Genomic DNA, 17,199 nt, shown 5'->3' on the forward strand with positions numbered 1-17,199 from the left:
GCAGAGATTTGTGTCATTTCTGAGCCAAAGCTGCTGCAGCAAAGAAAGAAAGCACCCCACTGCATTTAGATTGACAACATGATTGATCTGCACACAATGAGCGATAGTGGAAGGTGTTGATGGAGCCTGAAAGCATCGCCGATCAACCGTGCTGTCAGTCTGAATGAAGCTTAGTTTTAGCTTTCACTGCTCTTCGGTTAGAATTAAAAAGAAAGCAAAAAGAAAGCACAGAAGCAGATTTTTTTATTATATTAATTTATTTTTATTATTACACTACACTTCTGCCAACAGATGTACAACAGAGTGAAGCACTGTTGTGACAATAAATCAGTGCGAAATATGTGAATAAATTCAAAAGAAACAATAAAATCAACAAAAAGCAACAAAAAGGAAAATATTACTTCCTGATATATTGCATCCCTAATGTTCTTCAAGAAGCCCAAACCAAACCTCAAAAACTTTGTGCTACAGTTATGCAAGATATGATAATTTACAAACTGTTGATAACTTTTTGATTCTGGAGAAAATCGCCCCAAAACAACAAGAAAAACAGAAAAGTACTGTGATCTGCCCCCTAGTGTTGATAATCCTCCTCCTCAGTCTGATGCATATTAAAGAGGTCTAACATACACAAAATTCACGGTTCGGTTCGATACTTTGGTGTCACGGTTCGATATTTTTTCGATACAAAAAAATGTTCATGCTTTTTTAATTTGTCATTTATTAAAATTATAAATATATATTTTGACTCAAAAGTACAGCTTTTAAATTTAATGTTGCTGAAACAACAAAGTAATAAAAAATAAATCTATCTGATCGAGAAATCACTCATCTTTGGAAAAGAGAGTTTATTACAGAGAAATGGCTCTTTCCAAAATAAAAGCTATACTATACGCTTCTTCTGGGCTATATTCTCAGCAGCATATTAAACATATCAGGTCCCCATAAGGAGAATCATGTGCTAACGGCTGTCTAAATGACTCGGGTAAAGTTTGTAGCATGCTGCTTGTTGTTTTTGTCTGCTTCCACTTGTCTTTGCACTAGGATGATGTCGGAGTAAATGTGCAGTCATATTCGTTGTGTTCCCACTAGTGCTGTCAGCGTTAATCTCGTTGAAATGACGTTAACGCCACAACACGCAAATCTCCGTTAACGAGCTACCGCGGATCGCCCTGTGGTGGGGCTGGACGGCCAACACGTTGACGAGCTAACTGCGCTAACACACTAGTTCCCACCGATGTAATTGAGCATTGCGTGGCACATCCGACATACTGTTTTACTTTTGTCCATGACGCGCTTACCTTCAGGGTCATACGTCACATGAAAACCAAAATAGTTCCAAACGCCAGATCTGAATGAGGGTGGGGGAGGTTCAATTTGCCATGTTGCAACGAGAGCTTAGCTTCTGTCTCGCTAGCTTGCACTGCACTCAGTGAATCTGCGTTCGACTACTCCGCCTAGGCTGCACTGTCGAGCGCAGATCCACTGAGCGCTCAACACAGACAGCACCGTCAGAAGGAAAGTTGATAAAATAAATTAAAAATTTTGTATTGTTCGATACATATGCGTACTGAACCGAAAGCACTGTATCGAACGGTTCAATATCGATACGAGTATCGTTGCACCCCTATACATATACATATATATATATATATATATATATATATATATATATATTCTGTGTAAGAGCCTTTTAATCCAGAAATCAACGTGTTCCCCTGTGAATGGTCCACAGAGCGGTCAGCGCGGAGAGCCCCCTCTCCTCCAGGAATGAGTGTGATGTCTGGCCTCGGAGGGCCGAGCGGCTGCTGTGTTTGCTTTTCTAATCTGATTTCCAAAGGAGGAACTACAACAGGTGCACAGGCGGAAAGGATATTAATAAATCAATACTGGCTGGTGGTAAGATCGCAGTCCCTCTTTGTTGTCTGTTAGACATGATTACATAATGGTTGAGATTTTCTTCCAAAGGAAAGGACGGTGGAAATTATCCAGCAAACAGTGAACTGTGCGGTTTTTAATGATACAATCAGCCTGTGGATAAGGGCTGTATAACACCACATTATGGCTGAGCTCAGTCTTCATGGACTCGCTGACAATAAGGCGAAAGTGTTTTGAATTCAATTTTCATCAGCAGATGATCAGACGAGTCTATCAGGAAGGAATATGTCACAGACTGATACAGATAGCTATGATTTTTGGCCATAAAGCCCCACAAATTGACAAAGACTAAATATTTTTGATATGTTAAACTTCTCTCAAAACATAAAAGACTATCATACACAACATCAGTGACGGCAAAGAGAGACAAAAATATAGCAATTTAGGAGAAATGAGAAATAAATAAAGAATATTGGAAAGACCAGGTAATACAATATGTACAAAAATGAGATTTGATAAAGTTTTGTCAACACAATACATCCAGCTCCTGCTACAGTAGCACACACCAGTCTATACACTGCTCTCCTACCCATTGATTTAACCCATTGATTTTTCCTTTAAACACTATTTCCCTGCCTTAGAAAATAATCACCAAATAATAGATTACTCGAAAGATAGATTACATGGTTTAATCTGAAATTCTGGTATTTGATCATTCATCTGTAGCGGAAAAGTTACTCCTGCTGCTGGCGTTTGGTGAATTAGACTTCTTGCCAGCCTATGAAAACAGTTTCCATCCACAGTTTCTTCCTGTCACCTCATTAATCAGTCCAAATACTCGAGGCTCAATAGTCTGAGCAGCTGCCTCCAGAATGAAAGGTCAAGAGTTTGTCCTTCTCCGTCTCTCTGCCACCTTTATTCACTCATTTTCTTTACAGTGTATAATGATACTGAAGTCTCCCGAGCTATAAAACATCACAGACACCTGTGCTTTCATACTGCCTTCGCGCACTCCTCGTGGTTGCTTGTAATTCACTCCTAAACCATCTCACCTGGATTTAGGTCATGTGATTGCTGAGGCCATTGCTCAGTGAGCTCCTCACAGAGCCTGGGGGTGTTTTAGCTCCTTCCTCCTTCTTAAAAAACTGATCCCGCTAAGCTGGGATGGGACGTCGCCGCAGGATCAGTGTTGGGAAGGTTACTTTTAAAATGTATTCCATTACAGAATACATGCCCCAAAATGTATTCTGTAACGTATTCCGTTACGTTACTCAATGAGAGTAACGTATTCTGAATACTTTGGATTACTTAATATATTATCATGCTGTTTACAACTACGTGAATGTACTATTGCTGTGATTTATTACTGTTACTGAAGGTCCGCGGCTCCGAACCGTAGTAAAGAGACCTCTGGCTAATATGTCTACGTATTAGCCAGAGGTCCCTTTACTACGGTTCGGGTTCCATGTCGGGCTCGTAGCCGAAAACTAGCTTTACTTTGTTGTCTGGGTCAACTTTGCTAGCAGAGACAGAGAGAGGCGTTGAAAGGCTGCTCCAACGGAACTTATTGTTTCAGAGGAAAACACGAACACGGTGTACAGTCGAGTCTTAATAGCTTACTTACAACTGGGCTCGTCAGGCTCTCTTCTTGGCTGCAGTGGTTATTATTATATTTACATGCTTCCAGCTCCCGTTTCTGCTCGATGACAGCTCGTACTTTTCCTTTTTCTCCCTCCCTCGCTCACAGACACATAACGTGTATGGCAGTCCATTCTCCCTGCAGCACGGACTACACTGCCTATGATGCTACATTCTTTAGTGCTATGCCTGTAGCATTCTGCCTATTAGCTTAGCACAACAACAACAAAAAGGCCTCTCTCACCCGGGAAACACAGAGAGAGAGAGCCACCCTGTAACCATGGCAACCGTAACGCTGCAGTCTGGAACAACAGAACGTAGCTGTCAAACAAAACCCAAACAGTCCTGACCCGCCACAATATGAAACAGGGAAGTACCGCCGTGTAATCCATTTATTTCAACAAAGTAACTGTATTCTAAATACCACATTTTAAACGGTAACTGTAACGGAATACAGTTACTCATATTTTGTATTTTAAATACGTAACGGCGGTACATGTATTCCGTTACTCCCCAACACTGCGCAGGATGTTGTGGTAGCCATGGTGATTTCAAATTCTGAAAAGATGTCCAACAGTTTCAGTAGATAATTCATCCCTACACTACCAGTGTCTCCTCCATGCTTTATGATGGTAACATTAATGCAGACACCATCTGTTCACCTTCTCAGCATCTAATTAAAACAGCTGATCTGACATCAGACCAAAGTCCAGGTTTCCACGAGTCTAACATCTGTTAGACACATCATTTTGTTTCTTTATCTCAGCAGTTTTTACCAGTTTAATGGTCCCTCATTAATTTCTTTGCAGCATTTCCACATGTCCAGACCTTGTGATGTGTCTCCGGATTGAACTGCAAAAAGCACCGAGGTGAGCTCTGACCCGAGGTACTGGTAACTGCTGTGCTTTTGGAAGCTGATCTTCTGCTGCAGGGGAAACTGCTGCTCTTCTTTTTCTGGGCTGGTTTTATGGGAGCCAGTCTCATCATAGATTTTTGCAGCTGCACTTAAAGAAACACCTGCTTGCAGTTTTTAAAAAAATGTTACTTAAAGTTAATTTTAATTGCATTGTATAAAACTGCAGTCACAGAGTCTTCAACACATTTTGATGACCTGGAGACTCCCTCTGCTGCTTCGAATCCTCCCCGTCTGCCGTCCCTCCCAAACAAGCAACTCCCGTGTCCTCCTTTACATCTCATCTCCTGGCTTTTTCTTAACATATTAAACATCTTTGTTTACAGTATTCTTTTTCAATGGTAAGTGTTTCAAAGTGAGCTATAAAAATTAAATCCATAATCACCCACATTCTTTCTTTTCTATATTTTAAGACATTAAACATCATGTTTTTTTAAAAGTAAGTGAACAATGTTCATATTTTTTAGCCTGCTGTGGTGTCATTCATGAATCATGAACACCGTCGTAGCTACATGCAGCTGTCTTCTTGTTTGATGGCAGATACTCCCTTCACCCTGGCCAAAAAAGTTAAAATGACCAAAGAAAAAGTGGAAAAACAGTTAAACATGAGAGGTTTTTGGACAACGTTTGTGTTTTTTCCATTGATTAAGCACTGCTTCCAGCCAAGAGTGATACCATAAATCCCCTATAGCTGCAGAAAAGGCTAGCATTGTTATCTTTTTACAAAAAATGGCTAAACATGAGAGGTTTTCGGACAAAGTTTGTGTTCTCCATTCTTTAAGCACCGGTTCGAGCACCGTTTAAGCACCGGCACCGTTTCAAAAGTACCGGTTTGGTACTGGTATCGGATAAAACCTAAACGATACCCATCCCTATTCATGATCCTACAGCTTACAACTCCTACAACTAGAGCAGCTTCACTCACATCATTCTTCTTTTAAGGCCGAGTTCTTCTGATTGGCTACTCGAGGTGAACACATTATAGATACACGTGCTCTGTGGCATGTTACAGAGAAAACAGTGGTAAAGAAGACAGGCTGAAACTAAGAATTTAGAGTCTTCCGAGTCTGAAGCCTTAATGTGTGATGCACATGCATGTTGACAGATTATTTCGCATTATATAACACACAGGGACCTGGAAAAACTTATCCACGCTTTTGTGACCTCCAGGTTAGATTACTGTAATTCTCTCTACTGTGGTCTCCAAGCCTTCTCTCTTCGAAGGCTGCAACTCGTTCAGAATGCTGCGGCTCGCCTTCTTACTGGCACTAGAAAATTTGGCCCTATTACTCCGGCTCTTGTTGATCTACACTGGTTACCAATCAAATATCGCATTGAGTTTAAAATCTTGCTACTCTTTTAAAATCCTGAATAACATAACCTCCTCAATTTGTACTCCTTGTCGTGCATTAAGATCATCAGGTCAGTTACTCCTGGCCCAACCTAAGTTTAAACTGAAGACCAGAGGCGATCGTGCCTTTGCTTCAGCTGCACCCAACCTTTGGAAGCCTCCCTGCTTCTATTCGAGCCTTGGACTCTATCCAGTCCTTTAAATCAAGATTAAAAGCATATCTATTTGACTTGGCTTTCCCGACCAGTTAATACCCTTTTAAATCTTTTAATTTTTAAACTTTTAAATCTCTTATTAGATTTTATTAAATGTATTATTTTTTATTAATTTTACTGCTGTTTTTGTCTTCTCAGCATATTTTGTATTTATCTAACTCTCCTGGTCTGTTAGTGCCTCTATCCTGTTTGTGCTTGTGCCCGATTTGTACCCTGTTATTGACTTATGTTGACTCTCCATATTACTGTGAAGCACTTTGGTGTGCCTTCGGGTTTTTAAATGTGCTATATAAATAAAATTGTATTGTATTGTATTGTATTTGAAACTTTAGCCATGTTTACTATGAAGAGAAAAAAAAAGAATAGATCCACTTTTAATTTAAAAATCAAACATTAAAAACATGAAGCTAAATGTTTGTCATTCAAGCTTGAAATAAAAAAACGATATCGAGCTCATTTGGCTGTGTGGGGTTTGTTTGTGTTTTATTCCACAGTTTGCAAAATGATCACAGAATCATAGAAAGTAAAACGCAAAATCAGGCACACTGCACACCACCAAGTGTCACTGCAGATATGTATCTTTATGGAGGAGTGCATCCACAATAAATAAAAGCCCAGATAAGACGGCAGTGGTGCAGAGACACGCCTGAGGAGGAGTCCGCTTTAAAGGGCTGCTGCTCATTTTCCCTTCTTGAACCTCCTCATGTGTGCCGCTATCGAGTTGGTGATCTCCACACTTCTTTTGTTCTGTCCGAAATAATCCACAAACTCTCCGTCGGGTCCCACGAGGTACATGATGATTGTGTGATCGACCTACAGGAGACAGACACATAAACTTAGTAACTGAAGGAAATCACGAGTTCTGGGAGCTGATTGAGAGCAGACGGTAACTCACGATGTAGTCGTTGTCTTCATCCTTCGGCCCCTGACTGAAGTAGACTCTGTACGCTCTGGAAACTTCATTGATCTGAGCCGTCGTTCCCGTCAGACCGATCAGCTTTGGGGAAAACTCTGAAAGATGAGACGGTAAGAAAGTTTAACACCTAGAAACACAGGATCAAAGCAGCTAAATGACGGCATAATAATCAGATTTTATCAAGAAGCTCTAATCAACACAAACCACTTTCCCCTGCAGACCTGCAACCACAACTCCAAAAACAAAAACTTTATTTATTTGCAACTTTTTGTCCCTGATCTGAACCTGTGCACACCTGCATTGATTTTGCTTTCAACACCTATCCCATTCAGTGTCATTGGAGCTCGAGGCCACACAGAACCCAAGACCACCTCACTGTCAGGCACCAGTGCTAACCACTGCAACACTGCTCACATAAGTCACGTTATTTCTTATTTTCCTCAATCATTAAAAAGCACAAACAGACCAAACAGAATCAATTCTTGTCCTCTCACAGTCTGACCATCAGGTGATCCTGGCTCAGAGTGCTTTTTAGGGACATCGATCTGTGTACAGTAAAGGTTTTATGTTACGTTACTTGACAGAAATGTCTGCACATGTCTGTCTGCTGTTATTTTTGACCACTGGATGAACAGAAATGTGTTGATTTTCCTTCCACCTCAAGGCGCTTTATATTGTAAGGTAGACCCTATGATAATATATACACAGAAAAGCCCAAATATCATATGACCCCCTATCAGCAAGCACTTTGGCGACAGTGGGAAGGAAAAACTCCCTTTTAACAGGAAGAAACGTTTGACAGAACCAGGCTCAGGGAGGGCAGCAGTCTGGTTGGGGAAAACAGGATAAAAGACATGCTGTTAGGGTCTAGCATAGGGCTGCTCGATTATGGCAAAAATGATAATCACGATTATTTTCACTGAAATTGAGATCTCGATTATTTGACGATATTTATTGAATAATGACTTTAAAGATTGTCAAAAAATAATATAAAATAGTGTGCAAATACTGATAACAGTGCAAATGTTTGCAATATAAGAAATAAATGAAAAATGTAAACATCTATGTTTAGTGAACTTTGCAGTGTTGCTCTGTGGTGCAGCTACGACACTGTAGCAAAGTTTACACACTGTGTCTACTTGATCCACGTCTGACTCCGCGAACCCATAATGTTTCCACACCACTGAAGTTTTTTTTTACCTCTTTTCAACCAACAGCAGTCACTCTCCTCTCCAAATAACTTCTGCTTAGCTTTCAGAGCTTCCCTCGGGTCCTCTTAATCAGCGGTCCCCAACCCCCGGGCCTCGGACCGGTAAGTCGTTTGGTACCGGGCCGCGAGAGTTGAGGCTCAGGTGTGAGATGTATAGTTTTCAGGGTTTTTATCGGTTTTCAGCATTATTTTGTTATTGTTTTTATTGTTTACTCGGTTTTCCTGGGTCTTTTCACGTGTGTTATGAATTAATTTTTTCTTTTTTTTCGGTACCGGTACTAGTTTTATTTTGTTGTATTTATCTGCGACACCTTAAAGGCCGGTCCATGAAAATATTGTCGGGCATAAACCGGTCCGTGGCGCAAAACAGGTTGGAGACCTCTGCTCTTAATTGTTGTGACGCGTGTTAGAAATGCAGAGAGGTGCGCTCGATTTGCCACACGGAGCAGCGCGAGAGTAAAGCACGAGGGAGGGGCTAATAATCGGCTCAGTCATTTTTAATGATCGTTAAAAGCCCAGATCGTAATCGAGATTAAAATTCGATTAATTGAGCAGCCCTAGTCTAGCATCAGTTTATCAGACTTGGTATTTAGCTACTAAAGAGTGCTTGTACATATAAATACACACACAGAAGCACTAAGGTGGTCTTTGTAATGAAAATTAAAAATATTCTATTTGCCATATTCAACCACATCACTACAGCAGAAGTCTAATAGTTCTATAAAAGCAGGGGTTCAGTTGATACCTCTGCTTTTCTTCTGAGAAGATGAATTACAAAAATGACAGAAAACCAAGATGGAGTTGTGACGTCATAGTGGAAAATGTTGTCATGTGCGTGTATTGATGCACAGTTCGATCACGTTGCTTTCTTACCTTTCACATACGTAGCTAAGGCCTCTGGTGTGTCCCTGTCGGGGTCGATGGTGATGAGGATCGGCGTCAAGTTTGGTAAAGTTTTTATTTTGTCTGCAAAACAACAACAAAAGAAGCCAGATGTTGAGTAAAATCAGGACTTTGACTTCTTGCTGCATATAAAAACGGTTTAAATACCTATTTCATCCACCACTTCGATCATCTTCTCCAGTTCATCGGGGCAGATGTCGGGGCAGTGAGTGAACCCGAAGTAGAGGAGGATCCACTGGCCGAGGAAGTCCTCGCTCTTGGTGGGCTTGTTGTTGTGATCGATGAGTGAGAACGGGCCTCCCAGCGCCGCCTTCCCTATCGACTTGTTCCTCTCTTTTTCAATCACTGCCAATTACAACACAGTCACAGAGGAGGGGCATTTAGGACCCCATCACTTTATTTAACCTTTATATCTATAAAATACACAGTCTGCTGTTTCTTTCTATACAGGCATTGAAGTTTAGTCTTAGAGCGCATTAACCAGTGAAATACTTACTTTCTTCCTTTTCGTTCTTAAAATATTTCATCCCTCCGAGCAGCGCACCGCCGATGGCAAACGTTACTGCTAAAGATTTCCACGTCACAGGCTTTAAAGAGGAAGCAAAGGAAGCAAAAGGACGAACGGGTATAGTTATACAGATATTTATGTCTTGACATTCTCCACCTGCAAATAAACTCTTGGTAAACTTATTTTAACAGCTCCGTATCCTTTGGGTCACCTTAAATAAATCAGTTATAGCAGAGTTTGGGAGAAGACTGCTACAGACTGCTGCTACAGGCCCTAATGTCAGTCATGTCCCTGCTCTATATGACAAAAGAAACCTTTAAAACTTAGTTAATGTCTGAAAATTTTAGTTGAGAACAAATGGAGTTGATCACGCTGTAACATAAACGTTTAACTCTTACCCCAGACGTCTTTGGCTTATCTCCTGATGAGGGTGGAGGAGGCGTCGAGGAAAACGTTCTTAAGCTGTGTTGATTGTGCCATTGCGTTGCTCTGCAGGTGTGCCGCTGACTGCCATTCACCTGTTAATGAGCAAGCACAGGAAGCTGTGAGTTAATTTAAGTCATAAAATATAAAAATGCTGCAGTTAAATATGGCCACAGTTTTAAATGAGGTCAGTGGATATAGGGCTGGTGTCATCAATGTGGCTGATGCATTTCTCCTTGCTAAGATGGGCAGTAATGTTAAAGCAGCCTCTTAACTTAAACTCACTGCTGTAAGTCTTGAAAACAAAGGCATTTATCTCTGATTTCAGGAACAGCAGCGCCCCCGTCTGCAGCGATGATAACTGCACAGAGTCATCTCTACTCTTGGACCTCTAACAGCTCAGCGCTCATAAATGAGGCAAAGGTTACAGCTTTAAAGTGATCTTTCCACAGAATCTCTTTTATCTTCTCCTCTTGTCTCAGCTGAAAGACGCTGGATTTCGCTGCTGCCCTGAAGGTTCAATCTAAAAATCCAGGTTTGTGACAGTAGTAGGCATTACATATGCACCAGCGTAATAATTACACTGCTTAATGCTTAATTAGCTACACTCCCCTATTAGCATTACCAAAGCTGCTACCTTATTATTATTACCATCTTATTTGTATGTACTTTTTATATTTAGTGGTGTTTGACAGTGGGTGGGTTGTCACATTTAGGAATAGACAGATTTACACAGTCAATATAAAAAGTAATCAAAGACGTCCTGGCCTGCTGTTATTAATAACTGGGTGATGAGGAAGGATTGTCAGCTAACGCAGCTGAGCTGTGCTCTCCAGGTTATAAAAGCCAGCCCAGGTGACCTGCTCAGTCTCTTCCATTCCACCAGGTATCAACTCTCCTTGATGTTTGTGTCTTGGTTAGTTTATGTTTAATAAATCATCTTTTATTAAAGTAAACATCTTGTGTGGACTCCCTCCTTGTTGCCTACTTTGATACAAATGACACACAATTCAACTCACACCGGACACATAAAAATACTACGAGGTCGATACAGGACACAAAGAGGATTAATCTTAAAGTTCCTGATGGGCTGAACACACCAGTCGCGTTGTGTTTCCCAGGTAACGGAAATCAAGAGCTAATATTTCATCAAATACTGTGACCGCCCACAGCTGTGACATCAATATCAACAAGCACCAATGTTCACAAGGATGCAACAGTGGAGATGAACTGTTCCAAACACTCACGTTTCTCACATATTTTCTACTTTTGCATGTTTATTATGTCAAAGAACAATGTAACGAGGGGCAGCCAATCAGGAAAAAGGAGGCTCAAAGTTCGTTAGAGCTCAAACTGCTTATTTCAGGGCCCAGTATGAGGCAAATAAAGCTTATTTGAAATGGGAAATATGTCAAGCTACTCTAGTAAAGTTTAAGAAAAAATATGTGGAGCTGGAACTTTCTATAATAAATCAGCTTGAACAACCAGTTCCCCTAACACGGGACTGAAAATGGATCTTCGTCCAGCACTGGGTTTAATCCAGGTCTTGGCCCCGTGTCTGCGGATCATCTAGTTTCCAAACTAGGTTAAGGTGGTGCTGTTAGGAGGTGAAGCAGGTGTGAATGGAGATGGTTCTAAATTATTGAGTGATACAGACACCAACATTATTTGCCAAAGAGTATTTTAAAACTATTTGAAATTGTTGTCACTAAACAAAACCTGGTTAAACTACAAAGAAAGACCGGATCATCTGACTGTTTGCCACATGACTCTAACTGTTAAATGTTTCAATGAAGTGTGCTAGCTCCGCGGACACAGGCAGGTTTGACCTACCAGGTAGCAGTGAGTTCTCCGCGGGGACAGCGTGTGTTTCAGGGCCGACTGCCTCGGTAAAGCGCCGAGTGTGAGCTTCGCCGGACTCTGTAAGAGTCTGCTGTGAAGCAGCCGGCAGCCCAGACTGTGATACAGCACACTCAGAGCCATGGTTGGACCTGAACAGAACCGCTACAACAAGCAGGAAGCCGCTACAGCTTTGGTAAAGCATGAGAAGTGAACGGGAACTCTGCGGACTGGCTTCCGTTCTCAGATCAGTTATACTGCAGCGGTGCTAGTTTTAAATAGGCCACAAGGCGCTAAAGTGGCTGATCTCAGATCCGTAGCCCGGGAACGGTTACTAAACACAGGAAAATACGTCACAACCTTCTTCTTCTACTGTCTCTTTTGGCCGTGTCTATGCTGCCACCCGAAGAATGGAAAAAGTTTACTTTTAGACTAGACTGGTCTTAAATTCACTTTATTTTATTTCACTTGAAAATTACATTTGATTTAACAGAAGATAACGTTTAAATAATAAACTTTTTTTAAAATTTTTATTAATTATTTTACAAAAGTGTTCAATAAGTAGTTGTGTTTAATCATGTTTCATCAGCCAAAACAGGCTGATGTCTAAATGGCAGTCGTACAGTGTGAAGGCCAGTCTGATCTCAGATCCTTGTTGATGTGGTAGTAAAGCCAGGCCACAAATGGGAAGACTGTGACGGCAGCAGCTGTGGAGACTCGGAGTATCCCGACAGGAGCTCTGACAAAACGAGGAGATGAGGGGGGAGGAAAGGAAAACAGAGAGCAGATGAAATATAAAGGACAAAAAAGTATGGTTGAGTTATAGGCTCAATGTGGGCAGAAAAAAGAACAACAACAAACAAACAAAAAGAAATTAATTAACAATGCTAAATTTATTAGATGAGATTAAATTTAAAAAACATGAAGAGGATATTCTTTTGACACAAAAATATGAGGTAATATTTGGATATTCTCTGAGTTTACCTCAGAAAAATGAACAGAAAAATCACTAGGATTAAATTGTTTTTCAAAAAAAAAATCTCACATTAATTATGCTAATTATTATAATATATTATATATACATACAGACACACACAGACAAAAAAAAACTATACAAAGTTAAGTTTTTTAAAAGTAAAAAAAAAAAAAAAAATCAAAAAGTTAAGAAAAAACAAAAGACAAATATATTTTGTAAAGTTCTCAGTATAAGATGGAAATGAGATTCAAACTAAATCTGTTACCTTCCAGAGTGGCGACACAGGAGGAGCCAAAATGCAGTCAAAACAAGACCTGAAAATTCTCTAAAGGGATAAAAACTATAATAAATATCCATGTATAAAAATAATAATCTGCAAAATATGTTACATTAGTGTTTTATACAGAATTAAACTATAATGATACAGCAGAATACCTTTAATGACGTGAAGCTTCATTATAGTTATACCGTCTGACAGGCAGCACATTTTTTTGAATGGAGAGCCTAAAAATGCGTAAACGGTTTGTTTTTCTCAGATCAGGTGAGGTGTGGCGTACCTGCCCTCCTCCTTCTGGAAGATCTGTGTGATTTGCTCTTTGTACAGCGTCCATCCCAACATGGCACTGATCGCACTGGAAATCAGCAGATGAAGGTCAGCAACACGCCTCCAGGGCAAAGTCTCTGAAAAGGAAACAAAATTAATGAAGGCAAAACAATTGAAATCACAACCCTAACTCTGCAACGAGCTGCACAGTTAGGATACAGCCGCAGGGTGGCGCTACGTGCACTGGGGAAATGCACTGGATTAAAGTTCAGCAGCAACGTAAGATACCAGCTTCATGCACGTTAATATGAGGACTTTATTGTTAACAAGCGAAGCATCTACTGGCAAATGACTCCAAACTCATCCCTGTACCTGTCACATGAGGATTCACAACAATACACGCACTCAGGATTGCAGGGACGCCGTAACCAGCCTGAAAAAGAGGGTGGCGTTTATAATAAACTGTGCAAAGAGATCAAAATGTCTAAAAACATGGACTAAAAAAGAGTGTACTCTTGTGTAACCTTACCATCCATAAACCTGCATCTGGATCATTGATCTGCAGCGGGAAGTCAGGACATAGTTATTGATCACAGTTCAAAGAAGTGCTGAGAGGACAAAACAATCAAACTCTTACCTGGACGTACGACGCCAGAGCGAAGAACAAACACATGAAAACGTTGCAGATTTGCCAAACAACACGAAGCCACGGCTTCCTCTCCTTACAACCTTCTCCCATAGCTGCTGATTGTTTCACTTCCCCGCCCGGGCCAACGGGACGTGCACACGTTTTAAAGCAGGCGCACCTGCAGTTCCGCAAGGCTGTCAAATTGGTGAAAACCGTAATGGGTTCGCTCGATATCTATCACGTCTCCTGACGGATGCATCGACCACAGGCGGTGTAAACGACTCACTATCGCGTTGTTTCTTTATTTTATTTATATATTTACCTTTTATTTTGTATAATTTTCCATAATTTGCACAAAAAAGTAATTAAAGTTGTTAATTTAATATGTCATATCCCGCAAGCATCTTCTAAAACAAACAAACGTGTACGTAAGCATCAAATAAACCTGGGACCCTTTTATTCCTGGACACCCTGATCGATAAATCGAGCACACATTTCAAAAGTCCGCAATGACGTTAGTCTGCTAGAAGACACGCCTATCCGATTAATCAGACGCGTCCTTGCCGCCGCCATCTTGCAGCGGGGTTCTGAGACCAGTTAAAGATGGAATCGGGGCAATTTTCCATATTCTGCTACTGTAACGGTGCTGATAAAGTTCTCCACAGCAGGGAAATAAGATCTAAATCCTTTAAATGCTTTATCAGGATGAGGATTGTTTTGTTTTCCTCATGTTAGGTTTGATTTATTGTATTTTTGTCTTTTCTTTGTTGTCATTGTTGTGTTATTTTAACATGTTCAAAATAAAACCGCAAAAAGGAACAGGCTGTTTCGACATTACTTACACAAAGCATGCAGTTAAATATCATTTTACAGAAGCTCCTTCTCTCTGTGTGTCTTTTAATATGAAAACTTGAAGGTTTGCATTTATTTGTCTACAGTGTCTGACGTTTCTGACATGAAATATTTTCATTTTAATAATGGAGATCCCGGTTATAATATATATTTATATGCCTTAATAATGCACTAGGAATTACAGTAGTTCCCCGCACCAATATGGTGGCTGGGCGGAGGTGTTGCTGCAAAGATTTATGATAGCTTTACAAAATAAAAGTACCATGAGTATAAACCTTGTGACTGGTCAGAACAAAGACCAGAAAAGAAAGAAAAATGTCTGATAATCTAAACTAAAGCAAACAAAGCTGCTTAGATTTGTATTTTTTTTGTTTCATTCTTCTTCTTTTGTTAAATGTAAATGTGTAAACACTACTTTAACACTTTTGTATTAAATCAACAGACTCAGACTCTTATATTATACTAGTAAAGTTTCATTTGTTTAGATGTTTCAAGCCCACAAAATTTAACTGTAGCTTTGACGTTGCTTGTATGTCGTAAAACTGGCATTAAAATAAATAATAACTTGATTTACACGTGTGCACACACCATTGGGAATCTATTACGTTGGTGCAAATCAAAGTGACAGCAGGTGCAGCGAAGCAGCAACACAAGACAGTTTAGCAGGTGCTGGTCATGGGTCACTGCTCTTTCACTTCTCACTGATTTTTCGCCTGTTTTACATTTTGCTTTTTTGTCTTATACTGTGACAATCAAGTGTGCCCTGAATATTAATTTAAATGTACTATGCATTTATTTCGAGAATTGTCTAAATTAACTGTGATCTATAAGAAGTATAAGGAGCGAACACAGCATCCAGCTCAAAACAAGAAGCAAAAAGGTTTCACCTCAGATGAACTTCAGTGCAACCTTAGGCAATATTATTTTAACATGTATCCAGTCTGAAGCTTGTAGATTATTCCAGGAAGAAGGGCAACATGTTCAAAAGCTTTTTGGTAATTTGGATGTTTTTATGTACAGCTGTGAAGGCTTATTCTTGGCACGCTTTTACACATTCTGCAGGATAGTACACTGAAAGCACACTGAGTCACAAACAGGTTTAATCAATGTGGCAGTGAGCTAAAATGAGGTGTAACTCCACTAGATACTTATTTTAATCTAATATAGTCAATTTACCTCAATTTCAGTTTAATTTCAATTAAATTTCTCTTATTCCATAAAATGTAATTCAGGATTCTGTCATATCTCCTGCTTATAATAGCTCTTAAGGACATTGATGTGACTCCTAATACATTTTAGCAAAGCACTGCTGTATTTTATTTTGAAACAAACTCCGTTGAACGTCGGTTCTGTCTGCTGCTCGCGTGTCGGCCGCTACTAATATATGTATGGAGGGACAAAGATGCCAAAATGACATAACTAAATAAATAAATAAATAAAGTTACATGAATGAAATCAAGCCGTAAAGAAATACAATACAATACAATATAATTGATTTAATAAATATCCATTCATTTTATTTGAAAGCAGAGAGTTATTTCACTGTTTTATTATTTTGTATTTCCTGTGCTGCAGTGCATCATGGACTCTAGCATATGACTGGTTACCTTGTACAGCAAGTCAAGACAGAGAATGGATGACTGCCACAATCAGTTAGTGTTGGTGTCCACTTGGCTGCCAGGTATCCCAATTATGGATTTTGACTAAAATCCCAACTGGTAATTATGGAGGATCATGGGACAAAGTGCAAGTCAAATGCTTTTTCTGTTGTTACATTCACCAAATATACTTTGTTTTTTTTTTTCTTATTTTTATTTATTTTTTAGTTGTGAATGTAGTGACACGATCTTCTAAATGATTTGTCAATGTAGAGTCTATTTGGAGAAGTGTTCCATTGTTTTTGGAAATCTGAGGTTAGCCTAACACCCAGTTTGCCTTAGCAGCTATGAACTGCCCAGGCTGTCAGATCTCACCTAACTGGCACACCTGAAAAGAAGTCTATTCCCAGCACTCTGTTTCCAAAGCACTGACCCTAATCTCTAAATGGATGGAAAAACTGGATTTACTCCTCTTAGGTGATATCAAACAGGTGATATTTTCTTCATTTCAGTGTTTTATTTCTTCAACAACAAATAAGTTTGGCTGATATCAAAGTTAATCTTGGACTGGACAGTTTCAGTGGAGCACTGTCAGTATATTTTAAATTGTGTCACTTGCTTGTTTTTATGCCTGATGTTCAGATTGTATTATACTTCTTTATAGTGTTTTATTTTCAATTAATTAATTAACATCAATTAACTGATGCTGAAAATATTTTTAATGCAGGGAAAGAACTCAGAACCTTTTCACTGGGGGAAGAAACATCTGGACCAGCAGGTGCTGAAGAGTGAAAAAAATATTTGTTA

At 39.8% G+C, this 17,199-nt stretch overlaps 2 protein-coding genes across 2 annotated transcripts; both read right to left on the reverse strand.

Annotated features, from left to right (window-relative positions):
- Nucleotides 1–6,457: 6,457 nt before the first annotated feature.
- On the reverse strand, nucleotides 6,458–12,140 carry sco1 (synthesis of cytochrome C oxidase 1). Its single transcript, XM_006801952.3, has 7 exons — nucleotides 11,789–12,140; nucleotides 9,931–10,050; nucleotides 9,521–9,611; nucleotides 9,172–9,369; nucleotides 8,995–9,087; nucleotides 6,891–7,006; nucleotides 6,458–6,808 (listed from the first exon to the last, which is right to left on the reverse strand). Exons 1-7 carry the CDS (start codon nucleotides 11,936–11,938, stop codon nucleotides 6,674–6,676), a joined length of 903 nt encoding a protein of 300 aa, XP_006802015.2. The 5' UTR covers nucleotides 11,939–12,140; the 3' UTR covers nucleotides 6,458–6,673.
- A 100-nt stretch (nucleotides 12,141–12,240) lies between these two features.
- Nucleotides 12,241–14,151, reverse strand: tmem220 (transmembrane protein 220). Its single transcript, XM_087840378.1, has 6 exons — nucleotides 13,952–14,151; nucleotides 13,844–13,873; nucleotides 13,687–13,747; nucleotides 13,328–13,451; nucleotides 13,036–13,095; nucleotides 12,241–12,533 (listed from the first exon to the last, which is right to left on the reverse strand). Exons 1-6 carry the CDS (start codon nucleotides 14,051–14,053, stop codon nucleotides 12,401–12,403), a joined length of 510 nt encoding a protein of 169 aa, XP_087696504.1. The 5' UTR covers nucleotides 14,054–14,151; the 3' UTR covers nucleotides 12,241–12,400.
- Nucleotides 14,152–17,199: the final 3,048 nt, after the last annotated feature.

The sequence above is a fragment of the Neolamprologus brichardi genome, chromosome 4, assembly GCF_056152115.1.
Source record: "Neolamprologus brichardi isolate AB-2024 chromosome 4, ASM5615211v1, whole genome shotgun sequence".
Classification (NCBI taxonomy): domain Eukaryota; kingdom Metazoa; phylum Chordata; class Actinopteri; order Cichliformes; family Cichlidae; genus Neolamprologus; species Neolamprologus brichardi.

Bases quoted from the DNA above. Each gene is read 5' to 3' on its own strand.
- tmem220 (XM_087840378.1), bottom strand. From the start codon at position 14,053: ATGGGAGAAGGTTGTAAGGAGAGGAAGCCGTGGCTTCGTGTTGTTTGG. The intron at 13,748-13,843 runs GTAAGGTTACAC...CCTCTTTTTCAG, and splicing joins CAGATGCAGGTTTATGGATG to GCTGGTTACGGCGTCCCTGC. The intron at 13,096-13,327 runs GTACGCCACACC...TTATCCCTTTAG, and splicing joins TTCCAGAAGGAGGAGGGCAG to AGAATTTTCAGGTCTTGTTT.
- sco1 (XM_006801952.3), bottom strand. From the start codon at position 11,938: ATGGCTCTGAGTGTGCTGTATCACAGTCTGGGCTGCCGGCTGCTTCAC. The intron at 10,051-11,788 runs GTAGGTCAAACC...GCTCATTAACAG, and splicing joins GGAGAACTCACTGCTACCTG to GTGAATGGCAGTCAGCGGCA. The intron at 9,612-9,930 runs GTAAGAGTTAAA...TCCTCTTTAAAG, and splicing joins ATAAGCCAAAGACGTCTGGG to CCTGTGACGTGGAAATCTTT.